This window comes from Podarcis muralis, chromosome Z (genome assembly GCF_964188315.1).
Source record: "Podarcis muralis chromosome Z, rPodMur119.hap1.1, whole genome shotgun sequence".
Classification (NCBI taxonomy): Eukaryota; Metazoa; Chordata; class Lepidosauria; order Squamata; family Lacertidae; genus Podarcis; species Podarcis muralis.
In genome coordinates, this window is record NC_135673.1 from 24,546,340 (window position 1) to 24,572,521 (window position 26,182).

Here is a 26,182-nt window from a genome sequence, read left to right on the forward strand (position 1 = left end):
ACTGAGTAAACCCCGTTTTCCGTTCTCCAGATTGTGTGACAATGGAGGGCGGGACGAGGGGGCAGGGCCAGATTCTTTTTTTACCAGTGCTAAGGAAAGGGACCCAGCGATCAACCATGATCTACCAAAACCTCCCGGGGATCTACCAGTAGATTGTGATTGACCTGCTGGACATCCCTGGACTAGATGACCCTTGGAGTCCTTCTAAGAGTCATCTAGTCCAATGCATTTGATGCATTATTTTTAAAACAGAGTTTTCCAGCTAAGTTGTATATAGAGTAGACCCACTGAAAGTAATGTATCTAAGTTAGACATGTCCATCAATTTCAGTGGATCTACTCTGAATAGGACTGATGTTGGCTGCTACCCAGAGTAATAGCATCACATCATCACTCAGATTTAGTGATGCAGCCAATCAGATATAGCCATGTGATGGCACTACAAAGCCAGTTCAGAGTGAATACAAAACTTCACTCTGAATGGGAGAACTTCTCTCTGTGTCAAAGCCTCATCCAGACACACAAATATCCCTGAAAGGTTAATTCTCCTGACTGCAATTAATCTCACATAGATCTCATGGGACCTAAAGGCAGGGGCAGACCTAGGTTGGCTCCCATCAAGGGTGCAGGCCCAGTGGGGCACAAAAATCCTGTCTCTCCACTCTGGATTGGAGTGGCCAGGAGCCTTCCCATCCATGCACTCCCTGGGCCACTCCTATGCTGCTCTGAGCAGCTGGACAAGGTGCACAGGCTCCTCTGGGTGCCTCAGCAGAGGAATCCAGTTGCTGTTATGGGACTTTGCAGCAGTCCTGCGGGCCCCTCAGTGGGCCAGTGGCAATATTAGAAATGTGAGCGGAGTGCCTTGTAGGGCTTAGAGCAAAGAAAGAGAGAGCAGGAGGAGAAAAAAGGAAGGGAGGGCGGAAGGAGGCAGAAGGAAAGGACCGAGCAGAGAGAGGCAGACAGACTGACGGAAGAGGAAGAGGAGGGGAGGAGCAGAGCTCAATGGCGCAGAGGGAGTCACTGTCATAATGTGAAAGGCAACAAAAAGTAAACTCCTTTAGTTTCTTGTCCGTGGTCTCTCCCAGTTTTGGAGGCACCGATACATCTCCTTGTCAAGGGTGCAAGGGAGCCTAGGTCCGCATCTGCCTACAGGCAAGCTGAAATTATGGATAAAAAAGACAGGTTGATTTTAAAAAGAGAAAAAAAAGACAAATCATCCCATTGCAGCTTTGCATTGTATTCTTACAGCTCAGCTGCACAGCTTCTAAAAACGAAGCTGAGAGTGATTATCTGAGTTGAAACACCAGAACAGCGGGAACTAGTCATTGCGTAAAAGAACGTGCTCACAGCACATGCCTGCAAGCAGGCTCCTAACTAGGTAGTATTTCTTAATGCCCCTCTCTCTGTCTCTGCCTTTGAGTTTAAATTGTGCAAAACACCTCTGCGGAAACAAAAGGGATTACAGGGGAACAAACAAGCAAAGGATGAATTGGTTGTAAATAAAATGATGGTGCTTCTTTTGTTTCGGGTGTCTTCGTACTGTTTCAATCTTGTCTTTAACAGTCGAAATAAATTAAAAAATTGTCGAGTAGCACCTTAGATCATGGCCACTGGTCCCATCACCTCCTGGCAAATAGAAGGGGAAGAAATGGAGGCAGTGAGAGATTTTACTTTCTTGGGCTCCATGATCACTGCAGATGGTGACAGCAGCCACGAAATTAAAAGACGCCTGCTTCTTGGGAGAAAAGCAATGACAAACCTAGACAGCATCTTAAAAAGTAGAGACATCACCTTGCCAACAAAGGTCCGTATAGTTAAAGCCATGGTCTTCCCAGTAGTGATGAATGGAAGTGAGAGCTGGACCATAAAGAAGGCTGATCGCTGAAGAATTGATGCTTTTGAATTCTGGTGCTGGAGGAGACTCTTGAGAGTCCCATGGACTGCAAGAAGATCAAACCTATCCATTCTTAAGGAAATCAGCCCTGAGTGCTCCCTGGAAGGACAGATCGTGAAGCTGAGGCTCCAGTACTTTGGCCACCTCATGAGAAGAGAAGACTCCCTGGAAAAGACCCTGATGTTGGGAAAGATGGAGGGCACAAGGAGAAGGGGACGACAGAGGACGAGATGGTTGGATAGTGTTCTCGAAGCTACGAACATGAGTCTGACCAAACTGCGTGAGGCAGTGGAAGACAGGAGTGCCTTTCGTGCTCTGGTCCATGGGGGTCCAGTCGGACACGACTAAACGACTAAACAACAACAACAAAGCATCTTAGAGACCAACTAGGTTTGTTCATGCACACAAAAGCTTATACCCAGAACAAACTTAGTTGGTCTCTAAGGTGCTACTCGACAATTTTTTAATTTTTTAATTTATTTCTACTGTGTAAGACCAACACGGCTGCCTACCTGAATCTTGCTTTAACAGGTTGTGCTTGTCTCCAAAAAGAAAGATATAGTGGGGCTATTGGTTAAACTGCGAAGGGAAGGCATTGTTTCATAGCAAAAAAAGTATTTCTTTCTTTAAAGGGGGGGAGGGGGAGAAAATATGAAATGCCTCCTTCTAAAAAAGGAGGGAGACAAACGGAAAGAACAGTCACGTTCCATGCAGACGGCATGGCAGTAACTATAGTAACAATTCTAACAATGATTACTCGCAGTGAATGTAACATATGGGGTTCTTCATCAGAATCCACTCCAATGATTTGTTTGAACAGGCAAAAGAAAAAGATGATTTTGGTAGAAAAATAAAACATTCCTTAACCAGTCTCATCATGATGATGATACTGAAATCACAGTTCAAAAGAAAGTGAATGATAAGATTTTGTTAAGTTTTCATGAGGCCAGGATGCATCCAAATAAGTTTCATTAGTACAATGAACCTTCCCACCTCCCTTTGCCCGGCCACACGCTCCTTGGGTCTGTTCTGAGGGCCTCCCCCAACCCTCTGGAGCAGATCCGTAGACGGCAAGGGATGCACAGAGGGAGGAGAGCATGCAAAGTTTCACAGGGCAAGCAAAAATCATTGCACAAATGGAACAAGTGCAATGGATGCCTCTCATTGATTCAACTCTCTCTTTCCCTGTTGTTTAGTGACCATAAGGAAATGGAAGGGTCCAACATGGCTGGGTGCCTTTTCTTTTTGTTTCGTTTGCTTGTCTTGTTCATTGTTTTTTCTTGCTGGGTGAATGTAGATAGAATTGATATTATATTTTGATAAAGCTCAATTAATGCATCTTCAGGCCTGTAGTGATAGGATAAAAAACAATAAACTGGTAGTGGTGAAACATATCACCCCCTTTTTGGGTCTTCCAATTCTAGGCAGAATCAATGTTTGGAGGGTGAGCAGACACTCCATTTAGGAACACAGGAGGCTGCCTATTTGGTCTATCCAGGCCGGGGACATTCCCAGTCCTTCCCGGAGATACCAGGAATTGAACCACGGACCTCCTGCATGCAAAGCAGATGCTCTACTACAGAGCTATATAATAATTTGCACACAAAAAATTAATGCATGAAAGTCATGGAGGCTGATGAGTAGCCCCAGTCTCCCTCTTTGCATTGACTCTGCATGGAATTTGATGGGGCTGAAAAGGGATATAAATGGACACACAGATATGGATGGTGTGTAAAGCTACGTTACACAGAGCTGGCTCACTGAACTGGCCCATCTCACCGTCCACTGTCCCTCTTTAACTGGCAGAAACTCTTTAAGGTCTCAGCTTGGCAGAGGCTTTACCAAGAGAAGGGACAATGACTCAGTTGCAGGAACCGAGCACCAAAGGCTTGCTTCAGCATGGTCCACTGTCACGTCTCCAGTGCGCAGCCTGAATGCCAAAATGGGGAAATCAAAAGCCACTATTATGCTTGGGTCAAGAGGGGTGGCATGAACAGTCTCTAACAACTTAGGAAAGAGACTGTCTCTAATAAAAAAGGAAAGAGATACTCCCCCCCCCACCTCCAAATAGCTTTTTTTCAAAGTTAAGCTGAATTTTCTCAAAGCAAACTGCTCTTGCTGCACTTCCATCTTAATATAAAAATGGTTAAATGTACGCTTCTTCCAGGGGCTTTTAAGCCTTTTCCATTTGAAGCAGCAGCTCAGCTACTTATGCTTGTACTAGTCCTTCCACATCAAGCCATATTTCACATCCTGTCAGAGCAGACTACTTAAAAGCAGCATCATTATGTTTTTTCAGAAACTAAGGAGTGGCAAGAGGGAATGGCCGAATCTTGCTTCTGAGCCACTGTTTTAAAATAGTGTTTTCATAATGTCCTGTTTACTCTGCTTTGGTGGCCATTGAACGTGTCTCATGGAAATGAACTCTCTTTCCTTAGGTTTTATCTGGGGCGAAATCAAAGAAATGTGGGACGGAGGCTTCAATGAGTATGTTCACGACTGGTGGAACCTGATGGATTTTGCAATGAACTCTCTCTACCTGGCAACGATCTCTCTGAAAATTGTTGCATATGTCAAGGTATCATTACCATGGAGCATGTGTATGTGCACTCGTTAGCACTGGGGTAGCTAACCTGTGACCTGCAAGTCATATTTATGCTCTTAAGGGTTCTTTGTAGCTCCCCCATAGCCTTCCCCCCATTTGTCATTTTTAAATTTAAAAAATCACTTACTTTAAAAATAACAATACATGTTTTTACTGACCACTTCCATGTGTAAGTAAATGCCCAAAGCTTCTTGTGACCCCCTTCAAATCTTTTTTTTTTTTAACCATCCACTTTTGCAACTCTTGACATTGGGCCCCAAAAAACATTAGTCACTCCTGCTTTAGTGTCAGGCTTCTCCAAGATATTGGCTTTCTTTCTTTCTCTCTCCCTGCCAACCTGTGGGTCCCCAGATGTTGTTGAACTACAACTCCCATCACCCCTAGTTAGCAAGGCCAGAGCTCAGGTATGATGGGAGTTGTAGTCCAACAACATCTGGGGAACCACAGGTTGAGAACCGCTGGAACATATCAAATTCTCTGTGAATTCTATGATTACATTACAATTTGGGGGTATGATCAAGTTCAGGCATTTCCTGTTTGCATATCTGGAGTCTTGGGGATGTCTGCTTCTTCACCCTTTGAACTTTTTGACACAGATTCATCTCTCCCCCCACCCCTTTTTGGCCTCATTCATGGTTCTTAGCATCTTGTCTGTACTAGCACTAACCACATCAAGCTCTTAATCAGGGTTTGCAAACTCAGTTCAAATAAATGCTGATTTAAAATCCTGATTAGAAGTGGAATCCTATACGTGTATGCTCAGACGTAATCCTGATGCATGTGGAACTTACTCTCAGATGTATAGTATTGTGGTCTGCAATGTGAACTTGGTTGCCATCAAATGCAGCTGTAAATGATAAACTATGGCTAGGGTGGACTTGGAAAGTGACGATGAATGAGTAACCAGTTCCTTATCCGACACCCACTTTGCAAACCATGGTGTTCAAGAAGCCAGTGTTACATGCATCAGAAATGTATCTTGCTTGTGCACCAGGTGCCCAAATAAGGATTTTTCTTCTATCCCAAGCAGCTGTGTCACTAGCTACATGTATTGATGATGGATGGTGCAAGGTGGGCAGTGGTACAACTGCATTTTAACAGTTTTAGAATTTAACAATGAAACACCATAGGATTGCAGCACCAAGAGATCAAAGGCAACAAAAGAAAGAGGGGAGATCTGAAACCATGCAAGTTAACATTTATTAGATAATTGTGGAGTTTGAGCACCAACCTCTCTTCAGAAGTCAAGGCAGTGCTCACCTGACCTCCTATCACTGGCATCGCTGCACATTTCCAGGAGGGAAAGGGGAAGGGGCATGTTGGCTGGGAGGGTGAAACAGTGCAAACACACCTGCAGGGTTGGCTGCACCTGCACATTAGCACCATACCAACCATCCCACCACTTATCCCTCCTAGTCAGGTGTAGTGACACCAGTGATGGAAATCAAGTAAGCACAGCCACTCTTCCATACTGACTGCTACTGTACATGTCTGTGCTCACGGGTTACTTGAATTCATGAGTTACATGTGCTACCCTGAAGGTGTGACATTTGGCATCTTTTATGTGGAACCTGTTGCTTTGCAGGGCGTTGGACTAGATGACCCATTTTCCAGCTCTACAGTTCTATTATTCTAAGACATGGGGGCCAATTGCACTGTGCCATTATTTGCTTTAATTATTTATGAGGTGTTGTCCAGAAATCACCACATCCTAATTTTGGACCTAAACATACGAAAAGATAGGTTTATTTGCAGGATGAAAATGGCAGTCAGCATCTAAAGTGGTTTTTTGACTTGGAGCGCCAAATGCTCCAAGACAGGAGACTAAAATGCTGAGATCAAATGGGGCAGGGCGGGGATGGAGGGGTGCATGTACACTTGAATGCAAATGACCTGCGTTTGGATTGTGTGAGGGCCGGAGGATGGAAAGACCATGGCTCAGTCACAGAACATTTGCCTTAAATGCAAAAGGTCCCAGATCTCCATTCCCCAATGTTCCATTCCCCAAAAATCTGGCGAGCTACTGCCAGTCAGTAGACAAAACTGAGCTAGATGGACCAATGGCCTGGCTCAGTATAAAGCAGCCTCATTGTTTGTTGAAGGGCTGTAGCTCAGTGGTAGAGCATCTGCTTTGCACTCAAGAAGATCTCACATTCAATCCCTGGCATCTCCAGGTAGGGCTGCCTAAAATCCTGGAGATCCTCTGCCAATCATTGTAGGCAATACTGAGCTAGATAGGCCATTGGTCTGACTCAGTATAAAGCAGCTTCCTGATTTGATTGTGGACAAGCCTGGACAGAAGGGATGCTGTAAAACAGTAGTTGCATTTGCTGAGTCATGGCTGGTGTGACAATGCACGTTTCTCACTGCAGATTGATTGGGCAGTCCTGGGTGTGTGTGTGAATGTGAGTGGCAAGAGCCAATAGAGGCCAAATTGTCTCAAGTCCGTGCCATATTTGGACCTTAGTGACAGATCTGTCCTGCATGGGAAGCGGAGGTAAAAGTGCTTCACCAAAGGAAATTCCAGCGGGCCCGTGCTACTCAGAAGAAGGCTTATGTTCTTGCCATGGCCGATGAAGACCAAATTGTAGCTCATGCTTGAATTGGCAGTTGGCAAAGAATCATTGCATGATTAGGCATTAGAATAGTCTCAGTGTTCTCACACCTCTTGATCGCATCCATAACAAGAAATCTCTTTCCAATGCCAAGTTTTCCTTCCTCCATGCACTTGCAGTGAGGATGCACTTTCTGCACAGTTTCCTACTGAGCAAAGTCAAAGGAATCATATACTTCAAGTGCATATGCAGAGTGACAGCCAGGGACGGCCCAAGACATTTTGGAACCTGAAGCAGACCTCAAAATGGCATTCCCCCCCTCCCCGCCAGGGAAGAAGGGGTAAGGGAAGATCTACATCAGAAACAAGGGGCAGGAGAGAAAGATCTACATTTAGATCTGCTGCCCTGGTGGTTCCTGCCAACTGAGGCAGTTTCCTCACCTTGCCTCATGGGTGGGCCGGCCCTGGTGACAGCAGAGCCAAGCTCTTAGGTACCAGAGCTCTGCTCTTCACACATCAATCCTTGCTTCAGGGTTTTCAGACAGTACAAAACTTGCAGCATCCAGATAAAGATGTGTCCTCTGAGGAAGAGAACAAAGCTTGAAATATGTCAGGGTTTTCTATTGGCTTGCTTAATTTTGGCCTGTTCCTTTCTTTTGCCGAGTCTTCAAACCTCTCTGGGGACTCCTTCACTGGTGTCCTAAGTAAATAAGTAAATAAATGTGTGAAGAAGATGGGAAAATGTGATTGGGTGACAGAGAGATGGGTGAACTGCTCAACACCTGCTTTGCCTCTTTCTTCACCAAAGGAAAGCAGTGCCCAACCCAGTGATAACAGAATAAACGATGCAAGGAGGGAGCTGCAGCCCTAGATAGGAAAAGAGGCGGTAAGGGAACACCTAGCTACTTCAAATCTACAAGGCCTTGTGAGCTGCACCCAAGGGTACTAAAGGAGCCTGCGAATGTAATCTTACAGCCTTTGTCTGTAATCTTTGAGAATTCTTGGAGAACAAATGAGCTCTTCAGAAGCACAGTACCTGGAGGTAAACTATAGTCATCGTGTCCCAAAATAGAGGACTCCTTGCAATTAAGGACACTCAACATCCCTAGCCATTCACCATGCTGGCCGGGGCTAATGGGAGTTAGAGTTCAACAATACCTAAAGGTCATCAAACCACTTTCTCATGAGGCATGTTGCATCACTGGACACATACAAAATATCACCGTTTCAACAGTGAGCAACAGTGGTGGACCTTACGGTCTCAAATTTCAGCGGCACCTTCTGCAACGCCAAAACTTGGAGCCCCCTACATTTCTCCTTCAATTCTACCTCATAGTTGTGCCACTCCTTGCAGCTACCCCAAGGCTCCATGCCCAGTGTGGCCAAACCAGGCATGCTCCCTTAAATCTGCCTCTATGAGCAAGCATAACCAGTAACTCATGTGGCAGAGATGGGCAGCCTAGCAGGAAGGGCTTCCAGTTGAGAGCACACCGTGTGCAAGCCACTTTGACATTCACTAGTATTTGGAAAGCTGCCTTTAATGATTTGGCACAAGATGGCCAGAATTGCTATACAGGACAAGAGAAGGATGCATCATTGATTTTTGATTTTTTTTAATGACCCAGTTAGAATTTGCCCTTGAAGATGCTGAATGATATAGATCTGGCCAATTAAATTACTTTGTCAAGTTATTCTTCTCAGGGGCTTCAGCACAAATGTTGGCTAAGAGCCTCATGCTTTGTGGGAGTTTGTCAAATAAGCTAAGCCATATCTGGCACCCACTGCTTCCCTTGGGCAGCTGTTTTCCAGGCAAACTCTACACTCATAGCTTCCAGTTAAAGGTCTAGTGAAGAGTTAAACATGAGCATTGTAAGGGCTTTCCACAGATCAAGTTGACTGAGTCTCTCCGTGACGCTCGTGGATGTCTAGAACAGTTTGAAATGTCAGAAGCAATCAGAAGCCATGCAGAAAGGCATTTGTGCAGGACTTCAGTACCTCTGCACTTCGGGAAAAATTATCCTTTTTTAAAAAAAGAAAAGAAAGCTTTACACAATCCTTGGTTTCTATAAACCAGTTTAATTTATGGCATTTTCCCCAAAAGCATGAAAATTCTATTTATGTAGCCTACAAACGTACAGACACAACTCCAATTTAAGAGGCAAGCAACAAGTATTTACTGTTGGCTTTTATTGCATGGAGCCATGCAGCAAAATAAGTCCTCAGTGTAACACCAGCAAGCAAGCCACATTATTTTCTTCTTGCATGCACCATTACCACTAGGTTCAACCTGAAGCTGTTTCACAAAATGACACAGTGATGAAAAAGACCTGCAATTTCAAAATCACTTGGGTGTCATACAGCCAACAGCAGGGGCAGACCAAACATGCTGCCCTCCAGGTGCTGTTGGGCTACATCTCCTATCATCCTGATATGGCTGGGGCTGATGTAGTGCACAACACCTGGAGGATACTATAGAGACATATTGGCTAGAACATGAGGCAGAGTGTGCCATGGGGTTCCATGTTTGCCACACCACATAAAGCAAACACCATTGGTTTGGTTTGACATTTTGCTTGGCTAATTTGTTTTTTTGTTTTGTTGGTTTACTTGCTTGGCTTCAGGCCAGTTGCCATAAAAAGCAAGGGGCAAAGATATTCCTCACTTCCCCTCACTCTGTACAGTTCTGATGATGCTATCTAGTAGGCTTTAGACCCAGACTCATCAAAACCCACTAAGCACCTCTTTCCTTGGTCCTGCCACCAGGCTCAAAGTATTCCACCACAAAGCCCTGCTTAGATACCACTAGTGGCTTTTCCCAAATGCTCTGGGACTCAACTCAGCCTCTTGGTCTGAGGCTTGGGCATAACCCAATCACTAGGCAAGGGATGTGTCTTACATTATAGAGCACATTTTTGCTAATTTGGTGCCCTCTAGATGCTTTGAACTCCCATTTGCCTTAGCCAACTCAGCCATTTTGGCTGGGGCTTATGGGAATTGTAGTCACTGGGAATCCAGCTTCATCCTCCTCCCCATCCCCTTTGGCCCAGTCTACTTCACCCCCCACCCCAACCTGCAGATCAAAGTCCTGCTCCAAGTCATTGTCTAAGGGAACCTTCTCAAAAACCCATTGGCCCAGGCCCCCCAAGTTGATGGCCAAAATTCCACTCTCTGTTTACTCCCAGCTTTTCTGGAGCACTTTGTGGGGACAAACAAGGACAAGTAGCCCTCTTGGCTGCTCTTAACCCTCAAAATCATGGGATCCTGGGTGACCTTGGCTGCTGTAGCCAGTACAGGTACAGGTCCCTAACCCACAAGACCATCTTGACACACCCAGTGGTGTGTCACCCAATGGGCAAAATCATTGGGGGATATTATCTCAAAAATTCAGCAGAAGCCAAATCAGCAGGAGCTACCTACCACTGGTGGTGCATGCATACCACCCTCTAGCTGCTCCTTGGTGTTCTCCACTGAAGGAAACACAGCCATTTCATCAGGCACAACTACCCCTGCAGCACCTCTTCTTCTGGCACCTCCTCAGGCACCAGCTGGACTTTTTGGGTATCTACATGCACATCCAATTCACCTTCTTCCACAACAGGCTCCCAGGGAGCAGAGAAATCAATCAGAAGCAGCTCTTGATTTCCAGCCAGACAGCTCTTCTCCGCAACACTTTCCTCCTGCACCCCCTTTTCCCATGGAAAATTAGCAGCACTTCCTCGTCCCCAAGGCATCATCATTCCCCCTTCACCTACTGACTGCATCTCCCCAGACAAGGCTCTCACCTCACATGGAATCACACTTTCTTAGCCATGGAGGCTTTTCCACAACTTTGCCAGCAGCTGGTCTGTACTATCAAACTGCTGGTTCTGCTCCATTTTGTCGGACACCTGCCCTTGCCACTGGATCATTTGCTCAAGCTGCCAGCTCTGCTGTTCTATCATCAGCTTTATTTCTTCCAGGACTGTTGCTGCTTCTCCCCCCATTTTGGCTTCAGGTGCACCTCGCTCACAGGCCTTTATGGTAGTGAGATGTGGGCAACTTACACCTGCCAGGAACACCTCATTACTTTCCACATGTGCTGCATCAGGAACATTTTGGGCATCACATGGCAACACAGAGTCTCAAACAAAGATGTGCTCTCCCAAGCCCACATTCCCAGAATGTTCGTATTCCTGTCTCAGCAACATCTATTCTGGCTTGGTCATGTCCACAGAATGGAAGAATGAAGGCTCCCCAAGGACATTTATTTACATATATATAAGCCTGGGTCTACAATGAATTGGAAGCTTTCAGCTTCTCCCATAGGTGTCGTCCTGAGTTCAAGCAGACATCAGACATCCTGCCTGCTGCCCTGGCTTTCCTACTCACATAACTCCTAACTGCGCACTAGGCAGCTACCTAGATTGCTTCTCCACTGCTTACCAACTGAAAATCTTTTCCTGTAGAGCACAGCAGGGCAAACTACAATTCTGAAACTCTCCTCCTAGCCTTTTTCTTCTACTCAGGGAGTTCTACTCCTAGATCAGGGAGGGGCTTCAACCATTTTCCAGCTGCCACAGGATCTCTGCTTTGCTAATTGCCCATCTCTCTGCCCTTTTTTTTTTTGCTTAAGGACTTAGACATTATCAGGCTGGCCTGGACACAGGCAGCTGAGCCTCCAGCTATTAAGGGTCTGATTTCCAGTTCAACTCTCCAAACAGTGATTAAATTCTTGTTGTTGTTTAGTCATGTCCGACTCTTCGTGACCCCATGGACCAGAGCACACCAGGCACTCCTGTCTTCCACTGCCTCCCACAGTTTGGTCAAAGATTAAATTCTAGCACTTGCTAAATCCAGGCACCCACAAACCCTTAACAGTATCTTCTGCCTAGGATGAATCCAAAGAGGTGAGGCCAAGAAGGCTGCATCACCTGAGAGCTGTCCTTTTGCTGCTATAGAACATGCTCAGCCAGAACTCTTTGTACGCTATTGGTTCCCATAATCTTTTGTGAAACTGCAGGGGCTCCTCTGATGCACCTTGTGCTTCACACCCTATAGCCTTTGCCCATGCATATAGCTGATGGGAGTCATGTGGGGCTACTGTAAACAGATCAGTACATCCAACTGGAAAGTATACTACTTTGTATTTTTCCTGGAATACCGTATTTTTCGGACTATTGGACGCACCGGTCCATAGGACACACCTAGATTTGGGGGGGGGGGAAATAAAGGCAAAAAAAATTATTCCCCCCCCCCCGCCAGGCGCGGGGCTGGGGCGGGGAAGCCCGAGCTTCCCCCTCCCCCAGAACGGGACCCAGAGCCATGCCGAAGCTGCGCGCAGCTTTGGCATCGCTCTGGGAGCTTGCGGGGCTGGGGGAGGAGGAAGCCTTCCGCCAGCCTCCAAACCATGTCGGGAGACAGCGGGATGGCGCGCTGCGCCTCTCCCGCTGTCCCCCGAGTTTGCGGGGCTGGGCCAGCCTTCTAACCAAGTCGGGGGACAGCGGGAAGGGCGCGCTGCGCCCCTGCCGCTGTCTCCCGAGTTTGCGGGGCTGGCGACGGGGAGGAGCAGGCTTCTCCCCCCGCCAGCCTTCTAGACAAGTCGGGGGACAGCGGGAAAGGCGCGCTGCGCCTCTCCCGCTGTCCCCCGAGTTTGCGGGGCTGGCAACGGGGAGGAGCAGGCTTCTCCCCCCGCCAGCCTTCTAGCCAAGTCGGGGGACAGCGGGAAGGGCGCGCTGCGCCTCTCCCGCTGTCCCCCGAGCTTGTGGGGCTGGCGGTGGGGCTCTCCTGAAGCCTGGAGGTTGTGGGGCTGGTGGGGGGGGGAGAAGCAGGCTTGCTTCTCCCACCCCCAGCCTCCAGATCAGGTCGGGGAATAGCGGGATGGCGGAGCGCCGCCATCCCGCTATTCCCCGACCTGATCTGGAGGTTGTGGGGCTGGGGGGGGGGAGAAGCAGGCTTGCTTCTCCCACCCCCAGCCTCCAGATCAGGTCGGGGAATAGCGGGATGGCGGAGCGCCGCCATCCCGCTATTCCCCGACCTGATCTGGAGGTTGTGGGGCTGGGGGGGGGGGGAGAAGCAGGCTTGCTCCTCCCACCCCCAGCCTCCAGATCAGGTCGGGGAATAGCGGGATGGCGGAGCGCCGCCATCCCGCTATTCCCCGACCTGATCTGGAAGTTGTGGGGCTGGGGGGGGGGGGAGAAGCAGGCTTGCTCCTCCCACCCCCAGCCTCCAGATCAGGTCGGGGAATAGCGGGATGGCGGAGCGCCGCCATCCCGCTATTCCCCGACCTGATCTGGAGGTTGTGGGGATGGTGGGGGGGGAGAAGCAGGCTTGCTTCTCTCACCCCCAGCCTCCAGATCAGGTCGGGGAATAGCGGGATGGCGGAGCGCCGCCATCCCGCTATTTCCCGACCTGATCTGGAGGTTGTGGGGCTGGGGGGGGGGGAGAAGCAGGCTTGCTCCTCCCACCCCCAGCCTCCAGATCAGGTCGGGGAATAGTGGGATGGCGGCGCTTCGCCATCCCCCTATCCCCCGAGCTTGTGGGGCTGGGGGGGGAGAAGCAGGCTTGCTTCTCCCCCCGCCAGCCTCCAGATCAGGTCGGGGAATAGCGGGGTGGCGGCTCTGCGCCTCCCCGCTGTCCCCAGCTTTTGGGTGCAGGCTGCTGCCCGCAAGCCTTGCGAGCCCGCGGGACATCCCGCCGGGCTTGCAAGACTTGGGATAGCTTCCTGAAGCCTGGAGAGCGAGAGGGGTCGGTGCGCACGGACCCCTCTCGCTCTCCAGGCTTCAGCAAAAGCCTGCATTCGCACCATAGGACGCACACACATTTCCCCTTCATTTTTGGAGGGGAAAAAGTGCGTCCTATAGTGCGAAAAATACGGTAAATTCTATCTTCTAGGGCCACATTCTGTCCCAACCTTTTTGGGGGGGCTGCATTCTAGTAGTAGGCAGAGGGAGAGGCAAACAGTGGGCAAAGCAGTAGATGAGATCATTACCTTTTGTACATTCCAGCAACACAAAAAACAAGAGAATTCTACATGCATGCGCCTCCTCCATCCATGCAAGCAAAAGGCATCATAGTTCAAAGACAAAGCCTGGCAAAAGCACTCAAGGAAGGTGAAAGAGTTTGGCTAAGGGAGGAGCATGGTTCGAAAGAGTCCCAAGAGCCTTCTCCTCCACAGATTTGTCTAATACAATTCCAAAGCCACCCAACAACTGAATAACTGAACTATGGGATGGAGTGCTTACTTTTGTCCATCCTGACTCTCCCAACATCAGTTTCATTGGATGTCCCCAGGTTCATATTATGAGAGAAGGAGAATTTTTTCTCTCTCCCTACTTTCTCTACTTCAGAACTGTAGATATAGGGCTCATCCACACTTAGCTTTTGCCCCACGCTTTCTAGGCACAAAAGGAAGTATGGGGGGAACCTTTATTGTTCCAAGTGTGGCCTCACTGTAGATTTGTACAATAGCGTTATGATACTGGCAGTTTTATTTTCAATCCCTTGCCTAATTCTCCCTAATGAAATGGGGGGGGGGGTTAGACTCTCCTGCAGTGAAGGCTGGTTGTTAGGAAAATTGGGCACTGCCTTACCAAGCTCGGTCTACCCTCAGCCAAACCCCAGCTGCCCAGCTTCCTCCTTGCAACAGATCCAGAGGGTGGCACTGGCTGTCAGCTTTCTCTTCCTCCATAGTCTCAATGCTATCCTTTGTGGAACTCAACAGAGAGGAGCAGGATGGGGACAAAACTAGAATTAATTTCTTCTGGCTGTCTTTGGCTCTGGATCCACCTATTGTTGTTGACCTCTCTGCCTTTCACCGGACAAGTCCCAAAGGGCATCAGGTACCAGTGCTCCCCTGCAAGAGTAGCACCTTCTACACAGTGAAATTTAGCATGCATGTGTACGTGTGTGGATAATGTTCTGAAAAGTGAAATGATGTCATTTGAAGTGTTGACTGCAACAATTCACCTGTATTCCTTTCCCCCCCTTCCCTATTATTTCTTGCAGTACAATGGTTCCCGTCCAAGGCAGGAGTGGGAAATGTGGCACCCCACCCTCATTGCAGAAGCCCTCTTTGCAATATCAAACATTTTAAGCTCCTTGCGTCTCATCTCCCTGTTTACAGCAAACTCTCACCTGGGACCCCTGCAGATCTCTCTGGGACGTATGCTGCTAGATATTCTCAAGTTCCTATTTATTTACTGCCTGGTGCTGCTGGCTTTCGCCAATGGACTGAACCAGCTTTATTTCTATTACGAGACCAGTGCCTCGGAAGAACCCAACAATTGCAAGGGGATCCGATGCGAGAAGCAGAACAATGCCTTCTCCACGTAAGACTCCTTGCCTCTCTTCTGTTGGTTTGTTTTCCTTCTTCTTTCTGCTCCCTGAATGCTGCTGTTTCTCCCTGCGGTGGCCTTGGCATGCTGGCCACTGCTCCTGCTGGTGTTGCAAAAATTCCTTTATCTATTCATAGATGAGTGTCAGTTCATTTGTCAGGGGTTATGTAAGCCTGGCCTGAGTTATCTCAGACAGACAGTCTGCAGAAGGACAAAGCTGAACTTGAGCTTTGCAAGGGACTTGGCAAGGCAGCCGTCAGGGTGACAGGACTTTACACCCTGGCGCTATAATTCCCGTTGTTAGTATTTGCATATCACAAAAGAACAAAGCTGCAGGGACTCTCCAAGGGCTTATTCAGGGAGTAAATGCTGTCCTAAGTGTTTCCAGCGCTGCTCTTCATCAGGACTAAATCCTTAAAATGGTATATCCATTGTCAGTTAAATCACCATAACATTCCTGTTACTGAGTCATGCAAAGAATACAAAATTGCTCAAAGGAAGTTGCCCTTTAAAAATCAGAGTCACCGTGTTTGACATTATAAGCTGTTTTCTTACAAGGGATCCTGGTGTGCTGTTCCTTTCTTAAAAGCTGTATTTTGTAATGTTCTGATAAGAACATAAGAACCTGAACCCTGCAGGATCCAGCTAAACTAGCACACTTCCCCTGACCAACGAAACCCGAAGTGGAAAGGGGGGAGGAAGCATTCACATCCGTTCATGTAAAAATCAGACAGCACCTGCCCCCAATTTATATGAGAATAGCATAATAACAATAACAGTAATAATAATAATAATAATAATAATAATAATAATAATAATAATAATAATAATTTATTTACATGTCACCCACATGACTGGGTTGCCCGAGTCACTCTGGGCGGCTCCCAACAAAAAATAGTAAAAACACAAATACAACACTAAAAACACAAGACCGAACCTGGCTGCCACCATCTAGCTTAAGACTGACTAGCAGTGGCTATCCTGAGTTCCCAGCCCCACCTAGTGATGCCGGATATTGAACCTGGGACTTTCTACATACAAAGCAGGTGCTCTGCCATTGAACATCAGTAGAACCTCATTGCTGGATCAGGCCAAAGGGAGCCCATTGAATCCAGCAGACTTTTCCCACTGAGCGCACACTCTCCCTACCTGCCCTGACCAGCAACTGGAATTCAGATGCATACTGCCTCTGACAGTGAAGATAGAACAAATCACCCTCATTGATATCATCCATTGATGCTCTTTGTATTTAATCCTCTTTTAAAACCATCCAAGTGGTTGGCCATCACTATATCCTGCAGTAGTCAATTCCATAGTTTATGCAGTGTGCAGAGAAGGACTTTCTCTGCACCTATGCTGATTCTTCCCACATTCAGCTTCATGGGGTGGCCCCATGTTCGTGCACTATATGCATTTCCTGTTTAGCCCTGAGTACCTGCAGCTTTGTTTTCCCGGGATGTTCTTTGCCACTGCTGTGGCAAAAGCTCTTCCTGGGTTGATCAGTATTTGCATCAGCCTGGGCCACACTCTTTTGGGTCAACTCAGGTATGCAGGAGCAGATGAGTAAACAGGCTCTGGGGACAATGGCATATCACATTCAGGGCTCTTTGCTCTTGGTCCAGGAGCCCATTTCCCCTTTCCTGCTTTTCTAACCCTATCATGACCTGGTGCAGTCAGAGGCATGCAGCCTCAGGAGATCAGTGCAGGTAGAAAAAGAGCCAAAGTCCAAATGCAGTTGATGGTGTCTTAATAGAGGATAGTAGTCTGATCCCAAAGAGGATTCCTTTCCTCAGAGACCAGTTTCTCCAAGTGGGGAACCAAGCATGGAACAGTAGTAGTTATAGAGGGCTGCCCAGGCCACCTGTCTGACTGAGAAGACAGGGTTGTAGTACAGCAGCAAGGATAAGGTTGGAAGCTAGAGCTGTGCACAGCCCCTCAGATCTTCCCCACAGCTCTGATCTGAGGGCCCCCAATCAGGCCACCCATTCTACCCCCAAAGCAATTAAGGTCAAGGAGCTTACTAAAGTCTTTCTAAACCCCATATGGTTGGGAGGAGGTGGGTAAAGGAGGAGACACTGTGTCACCTTATTCCCCTGGCTGTGTGGGGTGCTGCTCCTTAACGAGTGGCTTCTCCGCATGTGGGGAAGCCACTCGTAAGGATGAAGCAACCAGCAACACGCAGGATTGAATCTTCCCAATGACCAGGTGATAAGCAGGAAGAGTCTATCCTGCAGGATGCTGCTTCTTCATGAGCAGATTCACTGCATGCAGGGAAGGCATTTGTGAAGGAACAGCAACTGGCACTGCACAAATTGAAATGTGAGGATTCAGTCTTGTGTGGTGCTGCTTCAGGGGGCAGGAAGAAGGAGGGGACTGACAGAAAGGGAAGGTTGGGTTGCCCCCACCCCTGTCTTAACCCAACTTGGTAGGCCCTTCCATTTCATGGTTTCTCCTTCCCATCTCTGCCTAAAACCCTGGCCTCCCTGAAAACCCCAGATCTCTCTGGCCCACCCAACACAGCCTATAGTGGTATAGGACTGTCTCAACTCAACTCAATTGGTGCCTGGATCCCTCCAAATTAGCCCAATGTGGCTAGGACCTCATCCTAATCTGTTGTACAGCCCTACTGGAAGCATCTACTTCCCAAGAGTTTTCCAGGTGGTGGCAGGGAGTAAAGCCAGAGTTACAGAACACAGGCCTTGCATCTCATGACCTGTAGAAGCATTTCTCAATTCCCTGTCCATGAGGCCCCACACTTGAAAATCCAAAAATGTGTGATTTATTATTGCTGTTTCTGTTCATTAAATAACCCTTTCTTGATCAGGCTGCTTGATCCCCCAAAGTAAAAGCTATGAAACCCCAAATTTGATATTTTAATATTTTCACCATCTCGCAACCCTCAATAGGATTGCCAACTTTTGAGTTCTGGAGTATGATTATATTATATTATACTAGATTTATATGGAGTACTGGGACCCAAGGAATGGTCAGGGAATGTAGCCATATACGTTTCAGAACCATAGATCAATTCCAGAGCATAATGTTCTTCAGAAATATTTTGTAGAAGGCGTCAAAGGCTGAAGAACTGGGAAAAGGCCACAATGCTTGTGAAACTTGTTAATAAAAAATCATTTAGTAAGTTTCACTGTGCAATGGCTTCTGCTGCCATTTGTACACACACAAAATTCCAAGCATGCCATCTGTATTTTCTAATTGCCCCATTCACATTACTTATCCAAGTTTTACCTTCTTTTATCTCCCTGTTCCTTCCTTTAAAAAAGTGGTGGGGAACCTCTGTTCAGTGGGTCAAATTAGGATCAACAGGGGTTATTTCCTCTAAACAGTGGCACTTGCCCCACTGCCAACATCTTATCTGTACAGACATGACTGAAAAGGAACAGTTGGGATCCTTAAAGTGTGTTCTTTGGCATGTAAGATGCTAACAGCAAGCCATGTTGGGATTGGCTGCAGTACAGAGTTTCCAGTTGGGAACTCCATAATGCAATCAATCTCTGTCCTAAGCAGAGCTTGCTGTAAGAGCTTCATCTGTGCAAACTTTTAAAGGTAAATTTCAGAAATCTTGCTCCATCAATCAGTAGTTGCACCTGCAGTAGTGACCACACATCAGCGCTACCAGCCAGGAAGGCAAAAGGTGGCAAGTGGTCATATTCACAGGGATACTCATCCCCACTTTCCTCCCTTTAGAGCCATTTATATATCATTGTCATGCTATAAACGGATTACCTAGCTCTGAAATTTTAGAACCACACAGATGCATCATCATTATCTTAATCATCATCGCTCACAGCAGCATTCGTCTAGTTCTTGTCCTCCTAAGTACTTTACATGCATTTTGGGTTATCCTTATAACAACACAGTATGGTAGTGTTGGGACGCGGGTGGCGCTGTGGGTTAAACCACAGAGCCTAGGACTTGCCGATCAGAAGGTTGCTGGTTTGAATCCCCGCAACGGGGTGAGCTCCCATTGCTCGGTCCCTGCTCCTGCCAACCTAGCAGTTTGAAAGCACGTCAAAGTGCAAGTGGATAAATAGGTACCGCTCTAGCGGGAAGGTAAACACCGTTTCCGTGTGCTGCTCTGGTTCGCCAGAAGCGGCTTAGTCATGCTGGCCACATTACCCGGAAGCTGTATGCCGGCTCCCTTGGCCAATAAAGCGAGATGAGCGCCGCAACCCCAGAGTCGGTCACGACTGGACCTAATGGTCAGGGGACCCTTTACCTTTACCTTTATGGTAGTGTTATGCACTCCACACTTCCATGTTCAAGTTTAAAAATTCAGAGGTAGAGCCTCAGAGTTTTGTTTCCTTTGAATGAGAGTTGCCTTCATAATCTCTACTTATTTGCAAACATAAAAGCAGAACCCGTTGGAAGCAAGTGGGCTCCCCAAAACAAGCAACACAACCACCAATCCAACATCAGATTCCCAAAGAGCTGCAGCTGAGCAAAACTGGGTTCAGTTTTAGCCAACACCAGCTGAAAAATCTCAGCCTTCTTTCTCTGCATAAATTCAAGCAATCTTCCCCCTTGGTTGCTCTCTGTCCCTCCTTACAGACAGCATCATCTTCCAAAGGCTAGAGCCATCTGGGAACATCCATCTCTCTTGATAAGTCCCTTGTCACCCATCATGTTTGTCAGGCAAAATGGCAACAGGCCCATTCAGGCTAATCAAGACAGCCAACCTTATAACACCAGACTAGAAGCATTATCTTCACATTACAGACAGGAGCTGGGGGCAGCAGGATAGATAGTGGCTTGCTTAAGGCCGCCCATTGAGTCAATGGCTGAGCACAGATTTTAACCAGGGATATGCAGCTTAGAGTTTATGCATTCAGTTGATGGATTACAGTATCTCTGTCTCAAAAGCCTATATTGGTCTTGTTGTGCTGAAGGCAGTCCATTGGCACTTGAGTTTTCTGTACTCCAGCAATCTTCCTGGAGACCTATGTTTCTGGAGAAGATGCTAGCTCTTACATGTACCATGAACTCTTGTACTGTGCTGCCATAGAGCCACACGGCTTGAATCCTGACATTTCATTATAACTATAAAAAGCCATTTTCGTATCTCCAAGAAGGGCGTCAACACAAAATAAAGAGCTTAAGAAAATGTACGGTGAACCGCTTGACAGCAACAACACTCAATGACTTGACGACAGCCTTTGAACACTCACAAGCCAACTTCCCAAACACAGGAAAACTGCCGCATAAGGCAATGTGAGGGGGCTCAGACTCTGGGGAGGGGGGAGATTTGTAGGAAACAAAGAAGCAGCAGGGGGAGACCATTAGAGTGGCAGTCTCTTTACAGGCAAGGAGAGCGTGTGGCAATTGCATTTTTGTTGGAGCCTCGCTTCAGAAGCTCACTCTACCTTGTCTTAAAAGCTGAAACAGTCATTATTAACACCCCTGGTGCCAAGTGACATTTGGCTCTTCGAACAGATGCTCAGCGTGAATAACTTGCTAAGAACGGGCAGCCTGCGAAATAAGAAATTATATCTGTGGGCCGGTGTGAAGGAGCGGCGTTGCAATGGGTTTGCAATCGGCCCCCAGTGCCACTTTGAGTTTGCTACTTTTAAGTCACCCTTAATGGACGAATGCAGCTGAGCAGCTTCCGTTGACTCCTCTTGGATCTGAAGAGTAGCAGCTAATAAGCTCCAGTTCTATAAGAGACCCAGGCAAGGGCTCTTGTTCCTGTTTGCACAACTTGTTTAAAATAGGACACCGTCATACTCTTTGTTATTGCTTCCCGAAGGATAGTCTTAATCCTTTTTTTCTTTCCCTTTTTTTTCTGGAGAGATCCACCTCCTGGAACAGTAATATTCTGTCATGACAAGCAGGAGGTCAAACCATTAATAAATCTAGCTTTATGGTCTGGCTTTCCTGTTCTTGGCAAATTCTCCCTTGCTTTGATAGCCCATCTGCAAAATATATTTGCAACAGAGCTGTGGGTCAGAACATTAAACACACAGGGACATCAGAAAGCTATAATGTCACATCTAATCTTCCCTTGGCCATCCACAATGAAGGGCAATGCTTAAGCCAGTTTTTGCCAACCTGATGCCCTCCAATTATTCATTCATTCATTCATTCATTTATAGTTTAATTAATACTTTTCAACATACAATAAAAAGAAGAAACAAAACAAGAAAGAAAAGAAAAGAAAAAACTCGCAACTTAACGAACAGCTCTTAACTCACTGAAGTGCTGTGTGTCTTCCTGCTTCCATTGGCTGAAAACTACCTTCTGATTACCCTGTGGCCATCATCAACGCAAAGGACAGCACTTAACCCATTTGAGTGCTGTGCATCCTCTCTGCATCCATTGGCAGCTAGAGAGTGAGGAACTGCTCATTCCGACAACACAGGGACAAGGGTAAAGATATGGTAGGATTAAAATGTGTCCTTGCTGATGTACTTCCAGTCATTGATTACTGTCATAGGTTGGTGGCAGTAGCAAGAAAGAATGGGCAAACATCCACTCTGAAAAAAAATTACTCTTCCTTTTCCAGAACATTATTTCCATCATAGTTTTCCTATGCACAGCAGGGTGTCCTCCTTCAAACCTACTTTAACCTCTCTCTTCTTTTCCTTCGCCTTCCCTTTTTTGGTAGTGCCATCCCTGGAAATAGGAAGGGCCTGCCTTTCCCTTCACACCATTTTTGTGTGTGAAGTGTGACGGATAACTGGAATGGGTTTTGTTCCAAAGCCAGTAAAAAGTAGAAGCTAACTGTGCTATTGAAATGAGATCTGACAGTCACTTTGCTCTGGGTATCTTTAGAAGGCAGCTGCAGTTTGATTTTTTTCCCCTACTGGAAGTTTAGTCTGTAGTTCCTGTGCTAGCTAAATAGATCTGCTGTGAACTCCTCAAAAGGTACTTGCGTTTGGTCAAATTTTGGCCAAATTCTCCCATTTCATTGTGTCTCCATTTTCCAAGTGTTAAGTTAAGGGTCATTGTGTCTCCATTTTCCAAGTGTTAAGTTAAGGACCAAACTGCACATTATTATTATTGTTGCTGTTGTCATTTCTTTACTCCTCTTCCTCCCATAGCAGCCCAGGGTGGTGCAGTGCACAGCAACACTATAATAAAACACCAAAAAGCATCAATGGAAACAATGAAAAACTTCATTTTTAAAACAATAATTCCAAATATACAGATCAAAACAGATTATTGTTATTATTGTTTGTATTTGTGCCCTACAGGGCAGTTTAGTGCACACCAATGCTAAAATGAAAAGATCACTAATCAACAGCTCAAAATGTCTAAAAACTGCCTATCGAAAGCAATAAACCCAAATTAGCATAGAAATCCACTATACCATCTGCTGGATCCTACGAGATACTTACATACAAGAAGTCTGGACAAATAGGCATGTGCTTAATTGATGTCTGAAGTTTATCAGTGTGGTGGACAATTACAGTTCCCTAGGAGGGAATTCCACAATTTTATTTACTTTATTAAATTTGTAACCCGCCCTTCATCCAAAGATCACAGGGCAGTTCACAACATAAAAATACAAAATGAGAACAAAAATTACATAATGAAAAGAAAACAACCCCCCCCCCCGCCCCCAATATTTAAAAGGATATAGAATGTTAATCAGCCAAAGCCAAAGGTCTGGTTAAAGAGAAACATTTTCGTTTGACACCTTAAGATATGTACTGAAGGTGCCAGGTGATCCTCCCTGGGGAGAGCATTCCACAGATAGGGAGCAACTACAGAAAAGGCCAATTCTTGTGTTGCCACGCTGCAGATCTTTCTTGGGAGGAGGCATGTGATGAAGGGCCTCAGATGAACCACTCATCTCAAGGACCTCTCCATATGAACCTACCTAGGCCCTGCGATAACCACCTGAGGCCCTTCTTCGTGTGCCTCCCCCATGAAAGGTCCATAGGGTGGCAGCACGAGAACAGGTCTTTTCTGCAACGGCTCCCCGTTCGTGGAACACTCTCCCCAGGGAGGTTTGGCTGATGCCTCTGTTATAAACACACCTTTAGGCGCCAAGCAAAAATGTTCCTTTTCAACCAGGCTTTTGGCTGATTGACATCCAATGCCGTTTTAAATGTATTGTGGAAGGGGGAGTTATTGGGTTATTTTGTTCTTATTTTTATTATGTATTTTGTGGTTTTATTTTGTGGTTTATGTTGTGAACTGCCTTGAGATCCATGGGTATACAGTGGTATACAAATCTGATAAATAACAACACGATGGTGAGGATGATCACAATTGGGGTGCCACCACTTGAGAAGGCCCTGTCTTCACAAGCCATAGAAGGTGATGGAACCACAAATAGTGCCTCCCTACTGATTTCAAATCACAGGCCAGTAGGTAGTGGAGAAAAATACCTTCTGCCAAGTTCATAGTGCAGCACAGTGATAGAATCTCTCCCCCCCTCCCCTTTAAAGCAGAGGTGAGGGAAAACTCTGAATATGTTTATAGCAGTGGCACTGGGGGCAGAGCATGTAACTCTCCACCAGCCCACAAATCCTTTTCTTGATCAAAAACAGCTCTCTCTGTGAAGCTACAGGGGGATATTTCAGCATTAAGAAGGAAAATAGGGGAATATATTTTTTGTGTGTCTCCTCCACAAGAGGTCCAAAGGATGGCAACAAGAAAACAGGCCTTTTCTGCAGTACCTCCTGATTTGTAACATGCTCTCCCCAGGGAGGTTCGGATGGTGCCTTCATTATACACCTTTGGGCACCAGGCAAGAACGTTCCTCTTTAACCAGGCCTTTGGCTGATTGACATGATCCAATGCTCTTTCAAAATGTGTTGTGGAAGAGGGGATTATTGGGTTGTATCTGTTTATATTTTTCTTATGTATTATGTGTTTTTATATTGTAATTTTATGTTGTGATCTATGGGCATAGGGTGGTATGCAAATGTAACAAATAATAATAATAATAATAATAATAATAATAATAATAATAATAATAATAAAGTATCAGTTGGGAAACAACGCATGGGAAAGGGCTAACTTCCCCACCCCAGCACCACTTCTCTTATAGACTTTGGAACCCCTATTCTGCAGCTGCTTTTAAATAAAAACACTGGGTGCTCTTCTGAATAATGGACAAAGGAAGAAGTAGAGAAGGGACAGGCTGGCAATTTTCATATTCTTCCATGGGTCTTTAGGAAAAGAAGGTAAAATATCTGGTTATCACATAAGGGCAAGGATGGAGAAGAATTTTGTTTTAAATGAATTTATACATGGATATATAAGGATATAGGGACGCGGGTGGCGCTGTGGCTTAAACCACAGAGCCTAGGACTTGCCGATCGGAAGGTCGGCGGTTCGAATCCCCGCAACGGGGTGAGCTCCCGTTGCTCGGTCCCTGCTCCTGCCCACCTAGCAGTTCGAAAGCACATCAAAGTGCAAGTAGATAAATAGGTACCGCTCCGGCGGGAAGGTAAATGGTGTTTCCGTGCGCTGCTCTGGTTCGCCAGAAGCGGCTTAGTCATGCTGGCCACATGCCCCGGAAGCTGTATGCCAGCTCCCTCGGCCAATAAAGCGAGATGAGTGCCGCAACCCCAGAGTCGGCCACGACTGGACCTAATGGTCAGGGGTCCCCTTTACCCTTTATATAAGGATGTATAAGAATTTATACATATATAAGGGACGCGGGTGGCACTGTGGGTTAAACCATAAAACCTAGGACTTGCCGATCGGAAGGTCGGCGGTTCGAATCCCCGCGACGGGGTGAGCTCCCGTTGCTCGGTCCCTGCTCCTGCCAACCTAGCAGTTCGAAAGCACGAAGTGCAAGTGGATAAATAGGTACCGCTCTGTCAGGAAGGTAAACAGTGTTTCTGTGCACTGCTCTGGTTTGCCAGAAGCGGCTTAGTCATGCAGGCCACGTGACCCGGAAGCTGTCTACAGACAAACACTGGATCCCTCGGCCAATAAAGTGAGATGAGCACCATAACCCCAGAGTCATCCACGACTGGACCTAATGGTCAGGGGTCCCTTTACCTTTACCTATACATGGAATGTGGTGGAGCCAGTCTCCTTGAACTTTGCATGCATTGGGTATACTTAGGGGTTGGTGAGGTTAGCTCCTGCCAAGGGTGCAAACCCAGGGGGGTGCAAAAACCATGCCTCTCTACTCTGGCACAGAGTGGCCAGAATCCTGCCCTGGTCACTCCTCCACTGTTCGGGTGGGGGGACCAATACATCTTGCCAAGGGCAGAAGGGAGCTGAGATTGTCAGGTGTGTTTAAATTAATTTGTGTCAGATGTGTTTGATTAATTATATGCAAAATTGAGAATGTAGGAGTTGCCATTCAACAACATCTGGGGAGCCCCGGATTCTGCCGTCCCTGTTTTAAGACAGCTGGAGTATTCTCGAAGGCAACAGCTTTGATCCTTTCTCTGTACTTAAACTAAATAAATGAAGGCTTTAAATGTCCAACCAGCAATGACAAATGTTGCACTCCTCTTTTGCAGGCTCTTTGAAACTCTACAGTCACTCTTTTGGTCTGTGTTTGGTCTGCTGAACCTCTACGTCACTAATGTGAAAGCCAGGCATGAATTCACGGAATTTGTTGGGGCCACCATGTTTGGCACGTACAACGTCATCTCCCTAGTGGTCTTGCTAAATATGCTCATAGCAATGATGAATAACTCCTACCAGCTCATAGCAGTAAGTCAACTGATGGACTTTCTTTCTGATTTTCTTTGAAATATGCATTTTGTGTATATATGTGTGCCTGTGTGCAAGAGGGACAGGAAAGTGAGATTCTTCCTGGCACCCAAGATACTTCAGTTGCAGGTTGGAGGCAGAAAAGTCACCACCACCCTTAGGGAAACA

General features: G+C 46.7%; 2 protein-coding genes across 3 annotated transcripts in view; one reads left to right on the forward strand and one right to left on the reverse strand.

Moving 5' to 3' along the window:
- TRPC5 (transient receptor potential cation channel subfamily C member 5) overlaps positions 1–26,182 on the forward strand; it is a 174,903-nt gene that overhangs the window by 119,084 nt on the left and 29,637 nt on the right. For both annotated transcript variants that reach the window (XM_028714744.2, XM_028714743.2), the window contains 3 exons: positions 4,332–4,471; positions 15,036–15,358; positions 25,819–26,014. In XM_028714744.2, the coding sequence (XP_028570577.1) occupies positions 4,332–4,471; positions 15,036–15,358; positions 25,819–26,014 (659 nt within the window). The remainder of the gene's footprint in view (positions 1–4,331; positions 4,472–15,035; positions 15,359–25,818; positions 26,015–26,182) is intronic.
- Positions 21,518–26,182, reverse strand: part of LOC144326184 (uncharacterized) — a 32,962-nt gene continuing 28,297 nt past the window's right edge. Inside the window, exon 4 of the mRNA XM_077922539.1 lies at positions 21,518–22,452. Coding sequence (XP_077778665.1) covers positions 22,394–22,452 — 59 coding nt within the window. The 3' untranslated portion in view covers positions 21,518–22,393. The remainder of the gene's footprint in view (positions 22,453–26,182) is intronic.